Source organism: Labeo rohita, chromosome 25, assembly GCF_022985175.1.
Source record: "Labeo rohita strain BAU-BD-2019 chromosome 25, IGBB_LRoh.1.0, whole genome shotgun sequence".
NCBI lineage: Eukaryota > Metazoa > Chordata > Actinopteri > Cypriniformes > Cyprinidae > Labeo > Labeo rohita.
Window position 1 is genome coordinate 12531910 of NC_066893.1, and position 16563 is coordinate 12548472.

The following is a 16563-nucleotide window of genomic DNA, read 5'->3' on the forward strand; positions in this document are numbered from 1 at the left end:
GTTTAGTAAACAACAAACCGAATTTTAATGTGTTATTAAATTTTAACGAATATCTGACCTGACTTCATGAGAAATCAAAATTTATCCAAGCCATTCTACAGAATTGTTTTTTTTGTTTTTTTTTAATTGTTGTTTTAAAAATATCTTTTTGAGTTCAAAAATATATATTTTATATTTTCTTTGTAAATTATGAAACTTCATGTAAAAAAAAAGTGTCCTGTATTTTCATGTCACTACCGAAACGGTGTATGTTTTAGTGTGCTTAACTAAACCCATACATTTATGAGGAAATTTTCACGTGTCCCCCTCTCTCATAGCTACAAGGTGTGAGTAGATAGGTCTCATCATTTTGAGGTAAATATGTTTAAAAGTCTGAAAAATATTATAACTTTAAGGAACATCTCTACCGAACACTTTTATGTCCCTAAATTTGCGAATGTCCAACGTCCAACGTCAAGCCAATTTTTTGCCAGTTTTTTTCTGCAATTAAGCACACTTTTTTGGAAGTTATTCCATAACATTTAGTTTTTATATGTTTACCACTGTTCAGAACTGTGCTAGCTAACCATGTGCTGATTAGCATCTATAAGCTTGCTATAAAAAAGTATCTAAAATTGTCACACCGAAACAGTAACTACCGTAACATGTCATCGTTGTTTCTGTAGTGACAAAAGGGAACACGTAATCCTCATATTTGGGGGTAAATAAACAAAATTTTAGTACAGTTATGCCATTTTTTGTATTTTAGTATGTTTTAGTAGTGTTTTAGTATGTGGGTTAAAATTCTGTAATGTAATGTGGTCGCTACCAAAGCGTTACTGTCATTACCGAAACATAGTTTTGTCAAAACTGAATCACCAACTAAGATTTAGGATAGTTTTTGGTTCAGTGTATATTCAAACTAATCAATTCTTAGCTTTTAAATCAGTATGATCAACTTTTTGCCTTTTACAAAGAAAACTTGGATTCAAAATACAACAAATCTGATAATTTACACTTGAAAATATTGTTAAAATATCGGTTGTGACAAATTTGTGGAGTAGACAAATATTCCAAAACGTTCTGAAAATACAACATGAGAATTAACTGCACAATGAAATGTGTACCCAGGATATTATACAATTTGCATACATAATTTTTTTTTTTCAAGACGTTTCCAACTCTAATTGGACCAATTCTGTAGAATGGCCCGTATACATATCTTACAATTAGTAAGGCACACTTCAATCGTTCATTTTCTTTGGAACGATATACAATTTAATAGACTTGAACTGAATTTCTGACTGTTTAATGCGCGTCCTCCAGTCCGGTAGGTGGCGCTGAGTACACCTCAACTTACTCCTTCAAGAGAAGTTGTTTTGAAAACGTCAATGTTCAAACACACACAGTCCGGAAAGGGGACATCGGCTTTAATCGTGTACCCCTCTGACTGCAAGGCCAGCTGGGTTGTCTTCATCATAGGTAAGCTTTTCCGTCAATGTGTTGTTTTATCTCCCTTTTCGTCGGTTTGCCTTCATAAACACATAAAGCAGTCCGGTGTGTGTATGCTAGTTTTGTGCTAGTAATGAACAGCTCCTTCGTTTTAAGAATGTGTCAGGACGGGACAGTAAAGATAAAATACAGATAAATAAAACAAACGTTCGTTTATTATTGAGACCGAACATCTGTGAGTCGTTAATATACGTGTTAAATACAACTTGACGGGTAGTTAAATAAATTTAGAAGCACTTGCTGTAACTAAAACAGTTTACATTTGAACAAATCGGCGATTGTGGTATGTTAAGATGTTAATTTAATGTTCGATTGATATTAAAAAAAAGAGTTTGAGCTTTTTGTGATTATTGCGTGATGTCTTATATGGTTCATAGTAAATATGCTAATGTTTAATAAATATACATATATAATGCAGTTTTTAATACAGCTTATATTATCAACGTAACCAAAATATGGCATTATTTTTATTTTTTAAAATATATTAATGCAATTTGTTAGTTGTGTAATCTATTAGTACTGATATTATTAATTAATTCTAAATTAATTGAACTCACATTTTCAATATTAAATCTTTTTGTCTCTTTCAGATCAACTTAATGCTGTGCCACTAGGCCAGCATTTCAAATGAACATGTCTCTTGCTCAAAGAGTCCTCCTGACATGGATCTTCACGCTTATATTCCTTATCATGCTGGTCCTGAAGTTGGACGGGAAGATCGTCTGGAACTGGTTCCTCATCTTCCTTCCTGTCTGGACCTTTGATCTTATTCTCCTCCTCATGCTCATTGTCAAAATGGCAGGCCGCTGCAAGCCGGGGTTCGACCCTCGCAACGGGGCAGAGAACTTGAAGAAGCGCGTGTGGTACCTCGTGGCCATGCTGCTTAAGCTGGCATTTTGTCTGATGCTGTGTGCCAAATTGCAGAACCTAATGGACATCTTGGTGAGCTCGGTTTGCACCCCTCTGTGGGCACTGCTCATCGGAGCTATGGTGGAGTTGGGCTACAATGTTTTCCACTTCAGAAGAGACTGAACGGTATTCATTGAAAGCCAGCGGAAGTCTTTACTGTATTCTTCAGGAATAAAATCATCTTGAAAGTAGATGTTATTCGTAAAAAAGGGAATATATAACGGACAATAAGAATGTACAGCGAATTCAAGCTCTTTATCAGGAATTGCTTGTTTCTTTCAGGCTCGAGAGTGACTACGCTGAATAGCCTACGTTTCATGTTCACCGTGATGCAGGCAGGGTTACCAATTTTGGCTCAGTGGTGAGTTTCCACTCAGGTGACAGAAATGAGTGATTGTGAATGTTGCTCAGAATATTTATTGCATTTTAGTGAAACACTGAGATCATTAGCGGCATACCATAATGGACATTTGAAAAATAACCGTTGACGTGCTGCATACACACTGTTTGTTCAATCAGTACTGTAACACAACATGGTTTGCTAACGGAAAAGACATACGTTCTACAATCTTTGTGTATATTTATAAATCTGTGTTTCTTTATCATACCCTTATTGTTTTGCATTGCAGAACTTGCATAATACATGTTTACAAAATGTAATTTTAATTTCTCTTGTACAGAGTGTGTAAATAAGAATAATAAAAAGTAATAACAGCATCCTTGTAATTAAAAGATGTATATTTATTTTCTTTATGACAAATAAACTACCAGTCAAAAGCTTTTGAAGAGTAAAATTTTAAATGTGTCTCTTCTGCTCACCAAGCCCGCATTTATTTGATACAGCAAAAACAGTAAAATTTAGGGTTTTTTTACTATTTCAAATGTCTGTTTTTTATTTGAATATATTTTAAAATGTAATTTATTCTTGTGATCAAAGCTACATTTTCAGCATCATTACTCCAGTCTTCAGTATTACATGATCCTTCCAAAATCATTCTAATATACTGATTTGCTGTTCAAGAAACATTTATTATTATTGTCAATATTTAAAACAGTTGTTCATTTTTTTCATGATTTTTTAATGACTAGAAAGATCCAAAGATCAGGATTTATCTAAAAATAAAAAGCTTTTGTAACATCATACACTAAATTCAAAAGCTAAACGCTACATTTAAAATTTTAATTCAAAATTCTAAGCACCACATTCAAAAGCTTGGAGTCAGTATAAAAGAATTATAGAAATGATTATTTTTATTTAGCAAGGATGCCTTAAATTGATTAAAAAAAAATTGATTATAAAGAAATGTATAATGTTACAGAAGATTTCTATTTCAGATAAATGCAGTACTTCTGAACTTTCTATTCATCAAAGAAACCTGAAAAGAATTATACTCTGTTGTTTTCAACATAATAATAATAAATGTTTTGTTGTGGTGGTTGTTTAGCAGCAAATCTAAATATTAGAATGATTTCTGATGGATCATGTGACTGGAGTAATTATGCTAAAAATTCAGCTTTGAAATCTCAGGAATAAATTACATTTTAGAAAAAACAGTTATTTTAAATAGTAAAAATATTTCAAAATTTAACTGTTTTTGCTGTACTTTGGATCAAAGAAATGCAGAAGAGACTTCTTCTAAAAAAAAAAAAAAACATTGAAATTCTTACTGTTCAAAAACTTTTGACTGGTAATGTATTATATTTACAAATGTTTCCAAGAAGGTGTAAAAAAAAAAACAACAGGGAGCAAAAGATCCAGTAGAAATCTAGTTATTCATTAGTTAATTTTAAGTAATTAAATTATATTCCTCCTTTCTAACTGAAATTGAAGTTTATTCTTTGAAAGAATTGTCTGTACAAGGTATGTGTTTGGGGTGTACATACATACAATGCTTGAAAATAACACTTGGTGTTAATTCAAAATTTGTACAACATACAATGAAAATAATGGAAAATTACAGATGCTTTTATTCAGCTGGTAAAATCCAGCTATTTGCATAAAAAGCAGACAACTGACAAGTAATTTATCAAATATCCATGTAAACAGTCATGGATTAGCTCAGGTTTACAAACATTTTAGTGTAAGTTAAAAAAAAATACAATATATAAGAGCATGGTTTCATATGTCTTCTGCAATACAGTATTTTCAAAGCAACACAAGAGGGCTCAGTTGTGTATTCTATGTATTCTACTAATGCATATATGTACAGTTCAAAACAATATTTGTCAATGTTTATTCAAGTTCTGACACCACACATATTTTCTATTAATAAAGCAGTAACACGAGTAGCAATATACTTAAGGCACTTGCCTTTTTTCACCATATAACTTTAAAAGACAGCTTAATTTTGATTGGTAAGTTTCGGATTCGTGTACTATTTAGCATAGTTTTTAGGTCTAATCATCATTTTAACGGTCTTAAAAGATTGCCTATCATTGGTTGGGTAATATTCCATTGTAATGTTGTGCCACGTCCCCCAAAATATCCCATTACGTACCCCTTTGTACTTTGATTGATAATATCTACCGTTTAAGTTTGCAGACATGCATGCATCAAACCACCAGCCTGAGCTGTAATAGGCCCCGCAGTTACCCGAGGGATAATGGTCATTGTCTCTGTCCGGAGTGGTGAACAGCTTCTGGTCGTGATTGTAGGTCTTACTAAACTGCATGGCATTACCAGCTGTACCGGAGTAACCACCAATGGACAGACGGTATTGTTGGCTTTCATTGGCCACATGGAAGTGGTCATAATGTGCGTACTCTTTGACGCCCTCAAAGTCTTCGATTTCTATTCGCAATGACATGTTTTTCGCCTTTGTCAACAAGTGAATCTTGTCATTGCCAAGCCAGAACTCCTCTGTTAGTTCACCGAATCCATTCTTGTACTCGTTCCAGGTGCGATTGAAACTTGTGCTGCCATCAAAACGATGCTGAATCAAAGTCCATCCCCCTCCAGAGGACTCCATGTCACAGAAAACAGGAAACATGCTGCTCCTTGGCTGTGGCGTTACACTATATACACCATTCCTTCGGGATTTCGTAATGTAATCAGCACAGTCTTGTGCGGGTCCTTTTTCTGAGGGCAATAAAAATTGTTTTAGGTTACCTCATTCTTTGCGGATGAAAAATGCTATTGCAATGTCAATGTGTAAGCAACCTAAATCTGCATGCTTACATTTATATCTTCTTTCTACTAGAGAAGGTTTAAGGCACTTTTATTATATAACTGCTTACAAAGCACAATGCAAATGAATTCAATAGTGTTCAGATACAAAAACCATTCAGCTGAAAACCTGGGTCATATGAATTTGTAAACAAATGCGCTCAAATTGTTTTCTGTCCGTCTTTGTTGTTGGACCCAAACAACAAAGCTACACTTGACAGACTACACTTAGGGTTTTGTTTAAAAGATATGCAAAAGCTATTGTATACATAGAAATTTGGACCACCTGGATTTATTTATCCATGATTTCAAGAGTTTACATTGAGCCACATCGGGACAAATTTCAGACTCTAATTACCAGACAAGTAAATTTGGCACTAGGCATGGTACTGAAGTTCTGCATGCATTAATTATGCATTGCAAGAAGTCTTTGTCTTTGAGCCTTTCGTCAAGCTCAACAAAGACACCACATCCTGATACATTAGATAAAAGAAGATGCCTACAGCTGGTCCTCTTCACAGAAACCACAACATCTGCTTCTCAGATGAGGATCCATATCCACTTAGCCCTGTTATGGAATCCTATCACACTATCAAGATAAAGTACGAGGTCACAGAACATGTGTTGAAGGATACTTTAATGAAATGATTATCTGAGTAGATTTTACCTGTAGTTATTTTTGGACATGTGTCCCTGTTTGCACTCTGCTGAAACTTAGGGTATAGTCTATACAAAGTGTCACACTGACTTGTCCCACTATACCTTAAGCTTGGTGTCAAATAAACATGCACTGCTGCCATAAACACTCTGAAGGGCTTTTTAAGTGTGAATTAATAGTAAATACTTCTTATAAATTAACATTAACATGGGTTGCATAACACAGTTCCTCACCTCTTCCAGATTCCACTGGGGGCGTGTTCTGGGTTGGGGACTGTTGGGTTGACGTGGTGTGACAATCACTGCCACAGGTGCTGTGGATGTTCTCTTCTTGCTCTCTCTCTGTCATCTCATCATTGGCTGTATGCGATTGAAACCCCTCAGCGGTGTCCTCTGGGCTGAGTGAGAAAAGCTTTGAGCCTTTAATTTCTTCAACATTTCTGAGCGTTTCCAAAACAACTGGAATTGCGTAGCCCTCTCCGCCGTAACCCTGGGCAGTGTCCGCACTGTTTGAGTTAGATAATATGTCCCCAGAGTTTTCTTCTACTCTGTCGTTATTAAATGTAATAAGTTCCAGTTCTCTTGTTGCTCCAGTGTTTTCAAAGCTTACGGGCGTTTCCCAGCTAATGTTTTTAGCCATTTCAACAAGAGCGTTTGTCACTTTATGAATACTCTTTGTGCTGTCTTCATGGTCTATGTCCGTAAAAGAAACTGTCGAGGTGGTGAATAGATTTGTTTCTGGTTCCTTAGATAACTCTTTCTTTAAAGTTAATGCAGTTTCTCCTTTCTTCCCACTGCTGATTTTGTCCATGTCAAATAGGTGTTCGCTGCTGGAATCAGCAGTTCCCAAACTAAATATCCTGCTTTCTTTCCCACCAGTATGTGAAGTTGAGGCTCCTCTTTGCAGAGTGTTTGGATCCTCAACGTTTGAGCTCAACACAGTCTCACTGTTGTCTGTAACTTGGTTCTTACCTTGTCGAACCTTATCCAAATCTTGTATGTCTCCTGAATTTTGTGACTTAGTACTGTTGTTTTCTAACCACTGATTGTCCAATACAGTTGACCTCATCGCCTGCGGAATGTGTTTGATGTCTTCTGTTTGTTCTTGTTCAGTTGCACCAGTGGGACTAGGGAATTGAGTCAATGTGTTTACCTTTGTCTTGAAGCCTCTGGTTGGCTCAGTTTGAAAGTTTGGCCTCCTTACATAGCTCGGTCTTATTCCAGAGCCATTTCTCCTGGCAATATAACTGTTTCTGACTGGAAATGACAGCTTTGGATGTGCCCCAGCACTTCTGTTTGCGGACATGTTGTCCATCACATTACGTTGTCTTAGTTTGTTGACTCTAGATGAATTCACAGTTGTTGGATGTCTAATGGGGTGTCTACTCAGGTTTGGCATCACATATCTTTTGTTGTCTTGACTGACTTCACGTATCTCTTCAGCTGGAGCTTTGAGTGGAGTCACTGAAATTCTCCTTGTCCCCTGGCCTACTACAGGTGGTTGAACCCTACTGGTCTTACTCACTGTACTATCAGCGGATTTAGTCTTAATAGTTTGGACAGGGGTGGGCTTCACCAGATCTTTTTCCACCAGGCTTGGTATGTCCTTCTTCATAGTCCCTGCACTCAGTGAGTTAAATACGTTAGGTTCATTTGTCCCTCCAATGAATGTTCCTGGCTGCATCTGATCTTTAAGATCTGGAGACAGTGAATTAACTGTCCTTTCATTAGAAGTGCTGTCAGCCTTGTCCAAAAATGTGGAACCAATTTGTCTGTGATTAGTTTTTGTGATTGGATTTAGACTTTTTTCATTGTCCACCTGTCTTCCTGGGAAAGTCAAGTCCTCTCCTCTCTCCATCTCTGCCTCCTTTTCCTCTTTAACCATGTTTGGCTGTTTGCCTCGGATTGTAACACTAGAGACTGACTTATTTGTGGCTATGTGACTCACATCACCTTGGTTTTCTTTCCTTGGATTTGTTGGGAGTCTTCTAATCCCAGTCCTGTTTACTTTTCTCAAATTCTCCTCCCTAACTTTAGTTACTTGGCTTGCATCTGTGAGGCCTTGTACGTCATCTGCTCTGCGACCAGAAAACCTACTAATGTCTTGTTTGTTTTGGTCATCTGTTGACAGGGTCAGTCCACTGTCTGTCCCAGGTTTTCTGTTTGCTATGTGAGAACTTGTTTCCTCTTCCTGTATAACGTCACTCCTTGCTGGGGGAAATTCAGCCTCTTCTGGCTCAGTCTTGACCGTCATGTCCCCAGCTTGTAAATTGGTCCTTCCTACCAAAACTCTCCTTTCTTTATCCCGAATTTTTAAAAGAGTTTGCTTGTTTTTAGTTTCTGTAATTGGAAAATGTTCATTTTCCACCTGTCTTTCTGGGAAAGTCAAGCTCTCTCTGTTCACATTGGAGCTAGTCTCTTCCGCACTACTAATAACTACCAGACGTTCACTCTGTCCCATGTGCTTTTTTTCCTCTTTAACTATGTTTGGCTGTTCAGCTTGGTCCATAATACTAGGGAGTGACTTATTTGTGGATACATGACTTACATCATCCTGGTTTTCTTTCCTCAGATTTGTTGGGAGTGTTGTAATCCCAGTCTTGTTTACTCTACTTAAATTGTCCTCCGTAACTTTTGTTACTTGGCTTGCATCTTTCAGGGCATGTCCATCATCTGTTCTAGGACCAGAAAACCTACTGATGGCTTGATTGTTTTGGTCATTTGTTGAGGGGGCTCCAGGTTTTTTGTTTGTTATATGAGGACTTGGTTCCTTGACCTGCATAACTCCACTTCTCACTGGGGAATATCCATCCTCTTCTGGCTCAGTCTTGACCGTGTTGTCTCCGGATTGTAGATTGTGGATCCTCACCAAAGGAGCATTTTTCAGTCTGTCTTCACTGGTAATCTTAACATCTCTACCATTTATGTAGGACCCCCTTGGCCTCAGTGGTCCACCTGCTCCAGGAAATTTCACAACCCTTCTATTCCCAGCTGATGTGCTTAAATCCATTATCTTCCAGTTAACACCCTTTGATCCATTCGGATCAGCCACATTCTGCACTCTTCTTCTCGCCGCCAGTATGGCACTGATGTTCTTTGCATGTCCATCTCTGAGAATGTTTGGTTGCTGTTTCCCATGGGGTTGTACGGCATCTGTTCTTCTAGGAAGGGACGATTCTATCAGTTCTCTACGCTTAGACTTCAGTTCCCTTTCTGTCTCCTCAGGTGTGGGCGAGAACACGAGTCTGACCTTGGAAATGTCCTCGGGTGTCTCATCAAGTGAGGGGTTAAATATTTTTACTTCTCTGCTCATCTCAGACATCTGATCTGTGGTGCCTTGGTTTAGATCAACCCTCGGGTTAATGTTCCATTCCTGGCGTTCTAAAATGGAATGATTGAGCGTCTTCATCCCATCCTTGATGGTTCCCTCACTTTCTGATGTGTCTTCTTGCAGTAAGGTTGACGTTAAGATCCGGACCGCTTGCTCTCCACTTTGAGGTCTCTTTTCCTTACCCTCGTCGTGTTTTTTCTGTCTGTCCTTACATTCTTGGCAGTCCCTCCTCAGCTGGTTCACCACATCCTTTAGGTCCTGCAGCTCTTTGGCCATTTTCTCCAGCTCCCTTAAAGGCCTGGGAAGCTGGATGGAGAGAGGCGGAAGGGTGAGTCGGTAAGGGCACAAGTTCTCCTCGTCCCCGCAGTGCCCCAGGGGCTTCAGCGTTACCCATGAAGCAACGTCCTCGGAGGTCTCTGGGCAGACGTGACACACAGAAAATGTCAACAGGCTTCCCCATATGTAAAGCACAGCGAGCCACATGGTATCCTTTATGGTGAGCAGGTCTGTTCAATGTGTCGAAGTGTGTGTGAGAGAAAAAGATCAGCAGAGACTGGAGGACCACCTCCCTTTATAGAAGTGTGAGAGCCCAGAGAGGGGCGATGCTCTGTGATGACTCTCAACAGAGGAGTGTAACAGCCTCCAAGCAGAATGGTCAGCACAGAATTTACTTAATATATCAGTAATATTTATCTAATTACTGTGCCTTCTTTGCTCATTAGGGATGTAATGATTACTGACAACACTTAGATTAATTAGTCTTGTGGTGTTGATGTTGTTTCCCCAGTTAAATTTTCTAAAGATTCTTAAAGCAGGATAGCACTTTACGCTGTGTAAAACTTGGTTATAGATGTTTTATTTTACTGTACTGATGTGCTTACGGTGTAAGCAAGTTAAAAATAATAAATACATATACACACATTATTTGAACCTTTTTAAGGGCATCAGAACTGAGAGGCCCAATGTGATTTGTCAAAGTCATTTGTGTTGGCTGTCGTTAAAGTTTAATCAAATCCATCACACTTACGATCAGTCGTTAATCTAGAACACAATGCATTCTCTGCATGTGTCATTTCCTTTTTTCACATGTGCAGATATGCATATGTGTGAGAATCACGATGGCAGCAGCTTCCCAACATCCTGCCAATAAAGAAGCATGTCCCACACACATAGACATATGCACACAAGCCACAGAAGATTCAGAGATGCATTGTAACGCTAAAAGGCAACTAAAGCCCTATTCAGGCGGGACTTTTTCCAAGGTATGCTATTAGTCAAAAGTTTTTGAACAGTAAGATTTTTAATGTTTTTTTTTTGTTTTGTTTTGTTTTTTTTTTCATTTCATTTGCATTTATTTCATCCAAAGTACAGCAAAAACAGTAAAATTGTGAAATATTTTTATTTAAAATAACTGTTTTCTATTTAAATATATTTTAAATGTAATTTGTTCCTGCGATTTCAAAGCTGAATTTTTAACATCATTACTCCAGTCACATGATCCTTTAGAAGTCATTCTAGTATTCTGATTTGCTGCTCAAAAAATATTTATTATGTTGAAAACAGCTGAGTAGAATTTTTTTCAGATTTATTTGATGAATAGAAAGTTTACGAGAACAGCATTTATCTGAAACAGAAATCTTTTTTAACATTATAAATGTCTTTATCAACACTTTTGATCAATTTAAAGCATCCTTGCTAAATAAAAGTATTCATTTCTAATTTATTTTCCAAAAAAAAAAAAAAAAACTGACTTCAAACGTTTGAATAGTGTTGTGTTAATTACAAAAGCTTTTTATTTTAGATAAATGCTGATTTTTGGATCTTTCTATTCATTAAAGAATCCAAAGAAAGAATTAAAAGAAAAAAAAAAGTTTATAATAGTATATGTTTCTTAAACAGCAAAGCAGCATATTAGAATGATTTCTGAAGAATTATGACACTGAAGACTGCAGTAATAATGCTGAAAATTTAGCTTTAATCACAGGAAAAAATTACATTTTAAAATATATTCAAATAAAAATCTGTCATTTGTGAAAATATTTCAAAATTGTTTTGCTGTACTTGGGATCAAATAAATGCAGGCTTGGTAAGCAGAAGAAACTTACTTGTTTAACATTAAAATCTTACTGTTCAAAAACTTTTGACCGGTAGCGTATGTTTGTGTTTCTGCAACATACTTATGACATATTCTAAAATATTGTGCTTTTCTCTTTCAAGATGATGACTTCTTTACAAATAGCTGCCTAGATGCATTATCAAGATGGCCACATTAGCTAATTAACTTGCCTTTGGAGGATTTGAGTAATGGACAATGCATGTTATCCACTTCCATGCCTTCCAAATCAGTACATGTAATGACAGATGTCCTTTGTTAACAATTGCAACTCAAAATAAAAACGACCATATTAACAATGGAGGCATAGTAGTCCAAAAATTAAGCAAGAGTAGAAAACATCCAAGTGTCTTTAATATTATAAAAAATTCCCTAGCCAGTGTTTACAATGTCAACCTGTGTCCAAACAGAACTGATTATCGTTAAAATGTTCTGACTTAACAGTTTTTTACAGCGCTCGGCAGTGGACGTATTACGAGCCAACTCCCAGTTTTATTACCACTAATCAGAAAAGCCTTACCATGTATGGACAGGCCTGTTATTGTGTAGTGCCCTTTATGAAGTCACAGACTGAAATCCTCTGGGAGGGTTCAGCCCATCGGTGTCGTTGCCAGTGTAAACACCAAGATTTTCCATAAACCATCTCACAGAAACATTTGACCCACCGGTTGGGCTCGAGTACCACATTAGCGGCCGCTACTCCAGCACATTTGCATGATGTGTGGTAGTGGTTATTATGTAATTGTGATAAAAGAACAGACAAGTGCACTCATACTCTTTCCTAACAGTTACATAACACTAATGAGGCAAAATCTGTGGGAAACCCAGTGTAAGTGAGTTGGCTGCTTTTATCCAGTTTTTTGGAGAGGAGACATCTGGAGTTGGTGGTTACAGTGCATCAACAACAGATAACGTCAAGGCCGCTTGTTTGCATTGCTAGGGCCTTGAATTCATTAAACCGCTGGCTAATGCTTGCACAGATTCCTCTTATTGTTGCATGCAAGGAGACCGGCGACGACTTGACTTCAGGCTTTTGTTTCTCAGTGATGAGTGTCTTGGATTCAATTGAAATAGTTTGTAAATTTGTGCAGGGTTTCAACTCAACATCTGCACGAAAGTCTAAAATGACACTGATTGTAATGTAATAAATATGCCAAAAAAAATTTCAGGATTAGTAATGGTGTCAGACGTGCAGTGTGAGAGACCGCAGGATTGTGAAGTCAAAACAATGACAGAATTTAGATTTGGATTTCTGAGTGAACTATGCTTTTAGGGGTTAGAAACTGATTGGTGAAAATAATTTAGTGTAGCCAATTTTTTTAAGCTGCAGATTAATAAATCATGACATATAGTCTGTGTTAAGTCAGCTGTGATTAAAAACACATGTACGCTGCAAAGTTACTCTTCCAGACAATGACTTTTTCACCGAGTATAGATCGTGTGTAGAAAAATAGTGCATGCAAATACAGTGAAGCTCAAAATTTGAGAACAACCTGCAATTACCTAAATTTCAAGGTCACTGCTTAGTCCTGTTTGAAGTTATACTATGGAGTAAAAGGGCAGTTTTTAAGCATATTTCATGAATTAATTGTATTCTGAAGCACAGTGTATGAGATATTTGAAAAAGAACTCTGATCAAAATTAGAGAACACTTAAAGGTGTTATTGATGTTAATCTGGCACCTGGTGCTAATTTCTTTAATTTTATGACAAACCCTATGTAACTGCCAGGATTCCTCCAGTTTTCACTGAGATTGCAAGATGGCGGGCGCTCTAAGGTGACTAAAACTCTGCGACAGGAGGTTGTTTGGATGAAGGCCAAAAGGATGACACTTTCAGCCACTGCAAGGGAAGCTGGTCATTCTAAATCTGTGATTTCTCAAATATCGCAGGTTTACAATAGTCCCCCCAAAAAAGGCTGGTCATCTAGTAAGAGAAAAGCACAAAAAGACAGGATAATGCAGAAACTCTTAATGGGAAATGGGTTCAACACTGCAGCTGGAATTGCTTGTGCATATGCATGCAAGCAGTTCCATGAAGCTAAGAACATTGAAATAATGAAATGTCCGCCCAGAGTCCTGATCTAAGCTCAACTGAAAATTTCTGGAAAATCCCTTGCGATGAAGTGATGGTTAAGAATCTATGGAAGAAGAGTGGACCTAGATCACAACAGCACAGTTTGAGAAACTAGCGATGTCCTGCAGCGCAGATGTTCTGAAGTCATTTAAAGCAAAGGCCTCTACACCTCCTACTAATTTCTGACAGCTGTAACCCTACAAAAGTTTAGTCCAAACAAAAAAAAAAACACCTGAACTTTCGACCCTTCGTCGCAAATTGACCCCAAATGTTCAAAAGGGGCAGGGCTGCCTTTACTAAAACGGCTGTAACTTTTGAACAAACTGAGATATCTTCACCAAACTCACAAAGAATATGTAAGAGCTGAATTTGAGGTCACATGAAAAAAAAAGTCACAGAGCTTGGCCACTTGGTGGTGCTATAAGAGGGAGTAAACATAAAAATGGCCATAACTACACAACCATTTGTCCTATCGACATGAAAATTGGTAGAGACACTGTCTTGGTCCAAAGTGCCACAAAGATCTTTAAGGACATTTGTGTTTCTCAAAAACCGTGGCTGCCAAAGGCAGATGAAATTTGAGCACCTATTAGACAAGCTTAATGAAGGTCGATCAGAATGAAACTCTGTGGGCTTATTTGAATTATGACCTTAAAGGTCTGTGAGAAATTTTAAAGAAATTGGCCACTGCGGGGACGAAATTGCATTTTTCAAGGACAAAAACAATTGTATATTTCCTGGTTTTTTAAACATATGCACAGTATCTGTATCATATAACAGACCTCCTCTTTCTGAACAACTTTGCCTCTAGAACCACTGCTGTCAATCAAACCTTTTGTTAAATGATAAAGAAATTTAAAAAAAAAAAACCTACTTCTGCGAACTAGTCCTAGTCCTGGACCCTCTAGGTCAATAATTATCAAAAAATGTTGAAATTTACCCTTTGGGAAGCTATAAGGGGGTCATTTAGAAAAAGGGTCTGTCCAAATATAAAGCCTTTACCAAAACTCAAAACTCTACAAAACCTTGTGAGCATGTATGATTCTAAACAAGCATGCAAAGTTTTAGGGAGATCGGACTAAAGTTGACACTATAAAAGTAATAAACGTTAAAAAACATCATATTTCTATGGTAAACGACCAGGATTTGCAAAAAATGGTTACAGGGTGCTTTATAATATGTAAAATCTTTTTCATATGTGCTTAAATTTAAATTTAAAGCCGCTTGATCCCCGGTAATTGCTGCTTGCAGCTATATTTGTATTTAGATTTGCCCAAATGGTAAACTGTATATCCCAACACAAAAGTAAATGAAAATCTCAGAGAATGAAAACACTGATAATACATATTTATATACATACACATTTATACAAATTCAGAACACTCATACCCGTGTCTTTTGTCTGATTTTATCATCTCATTTTCATTTTCTTTTTTTTTAAGTGGACTATCCATTTTTTTAATTGTAATTTTAATACACGAAGACAATAGGCCACAAATGCAACATAAAAAATTCCACTTTGAGAGAGAGAGAGAGAGAGAGAGAGAGATAGACACAATGATATCCACATTTATGAGAGCACATAAAACCAGCAATGCGCTCTCAGAAACTGGTTATCTGGACATGATATGAAGATATTTGGGAGCCTACAATGTCCAGTCTAAGAGCTGCTAGAAAACAACTATAGTCGCATTAAGCGAGAACTGTAATTTCTTGCACGCACCCCTCGGTGGACTCCTTCATGAGCAATGCAAACTCTTTTCATATATATTCTATGTCTATTCCTTGTAGCAGCTGTTATTTTGAATTAAAGGACACACAGAACCTGATTTTTTCCACTGATGAAGTGTCAGGTGTGACAAATAGACATCACTATCTATAAATGTTTATGTCATGCTCTTGAAGGTGTCCTATTTTTTTTTTTTTTGATAAAGGGGAAGGGTCATCCAATGAAGTATAACCAGTGCAAGACGCTACCTAAACCCAGAATAGGGTCTGATAGTCTTAATACTGAATGCAGTTAAAGTAGCATAACACTTTTTTTTTTTAATTGTTTAACAACAGTTTGGCATTCAGTTATGTTTATATAGCACCACCCATTGATCAGGTTAACATTCTAAATCTGTTTTTACTCAACCATGATGACATATCAAGAAAACAAAATTAAAATTGCATTCACGACTCAACTAACACTGCATATTTTCAAAGCTGCACCAGTATTAAGACTACAGACTGTTATAGGCTCTTAGAGGGCTCCGGTTTAGTTCAGGTGAGGGCAGAGAGACAGTGGAGGTTGGAGTGGAGCTGGAGGGTTCCATCATGGCCAGTTTGGTTCTGGAGGTCCAAAACAGGGTCCAGGGATCCTAACTGCAGCTCCACAATGACTCACCATCCCAGGCTCCCACTAAAACCCAAAAACATTTACACGTATGTGAATCAAATCATATGCAGAAAATCATTTGATACCTGTAAGGATTTAAAGGGATAGCTCTTTCAAAAATGAAAATTCTGTCATTAATTACTCACCCTCATGTCGTTCCAAACCCATAAAACCTTCGTTCATCTTAAAGGAGAAGTCCACTTCCAAAACAAAATTCACAAATAATTTACTCACCGCCTTGTCATCCAACATGTTCATGTCTTTCTGTCTTCAGACGTGAAGAAATTTTTTTTTAAGGAAAGCATTTCAGGATTTTTCTCCATATAGTGGACTTCATTGGTGCCCCAATTTTGAACTTTTGAATTGAATGTAGTTTAAATGCAGCTTCAAAGGGCTCTAAATGATCACAGCTGAGGAAGAAGGGTCTTATCTAGCAAAACG

The 16563-nt window shown here is 37.2% G+C and overlaps 3 protein-coding genes across 6 annotated transcripts in view; 1 reads left to right on the forward strand and 2 right to left on the reverse strand.

Moving 5' to 3' along the window:
• The first annotated feature begins 1309 nt into the window (after positions 1 to 1309).
• On the forward strand, positions 1310 to 5072 carry tmem60 (transmembrane protein 60). Of its 4 annotated transcripts, XR_007825819.1 has the most exons (4): positions 1310 to 1461; positions 2082 to 2526; positions 2683 to 2761; positions 4936 to 5072. XR_007825819.1 is itself a non-coding variant. In XM_051100251.1 (3 exons), the coding sequence occupies exon 2, from the start codon at positions 2119 to 2121 to the stop codon at positions 2521 to 2523; it is 405 nt and encodes a 134-aa protein (XP_050956208.1). In that variant the 5' UTR covers positions 1310 to 1461; positions 2082 to 2118; the 3' UTR covers positions 2524 to 2526; positions 2683 to 4226. The 4 variants fall into 4 exon arrangements, 2 of the variants coding, with proteins under 2 accessions (XP_050956208.1, XP_050956206.1); XR_007825818.1 differs by having other exon boundaries at positions 2082 to 2761; XM_051100251.1 differs by lacking the exon at positions 4936 to 5072 and having other exon boundaries at positions 2683 to 4226.
• On the reverse strand, positions 4475 to 10445 carry fgl2b (fibrinogen-like 2b). Its single transcript, XM_051100214.1, has 2 exons — positions 6458 to 10445; positions 4475 to 5479 (listed from the first exon to the last, which is right to left on the reverse strand). Exons 1-2 carry the CDS (start codon positions 10035 to 10037, stop codon positions 4776 to 4778), a joined length of 4284 nt encoding a protein of 1427 aa, XP_050956171.1. The 5' UTR covers positions 10038 to 10445; the 3' UTR covers positions 4475 to 4775.
• A 4151-nt stretch (positions 10446 to 14596) lies between these two features.
• Positions 14597 to 16563, reverse strand: part of erc1a (ELKS/RAB6-interacting/CAST family member 1a) — a 38406-nt gene continuing 36439 nt past the window's right edge. Inside the window, exon 19 of the transcript XR_007825817.1 lies at positions 14597 to 16146. The gene's annotated coding sequence lies outside the window, so the exon portion shown is untranslated. The remainder of the gene's footprint in view (positions 16147 to 16563) is intronic.

Bases quoted from the DNA above. Each gene is read 5' to 3' on its own strand.
- tmem60 (XM_051100249.1), top strand. From the start codon at position 2,119: ATGAACATGTCTCTTGCTCAAAGAGTCCTCCTGACATGGATCTTCACG.
- fgl2b (XM_051100214.1), bottom strand. From the start codon at position 10,037: ATGTGGCTCGCTGTGCTTTACATATGGGGAAGCCTGTTGACATTTTCT. The intron at 5,480-6,457 runs GTGAGGAACTGT...TATTGCCCTCAG, and splicing joins CCCAGTGGAATCTGGAAGAG to AAAAAGGACCCGCACAAGAC.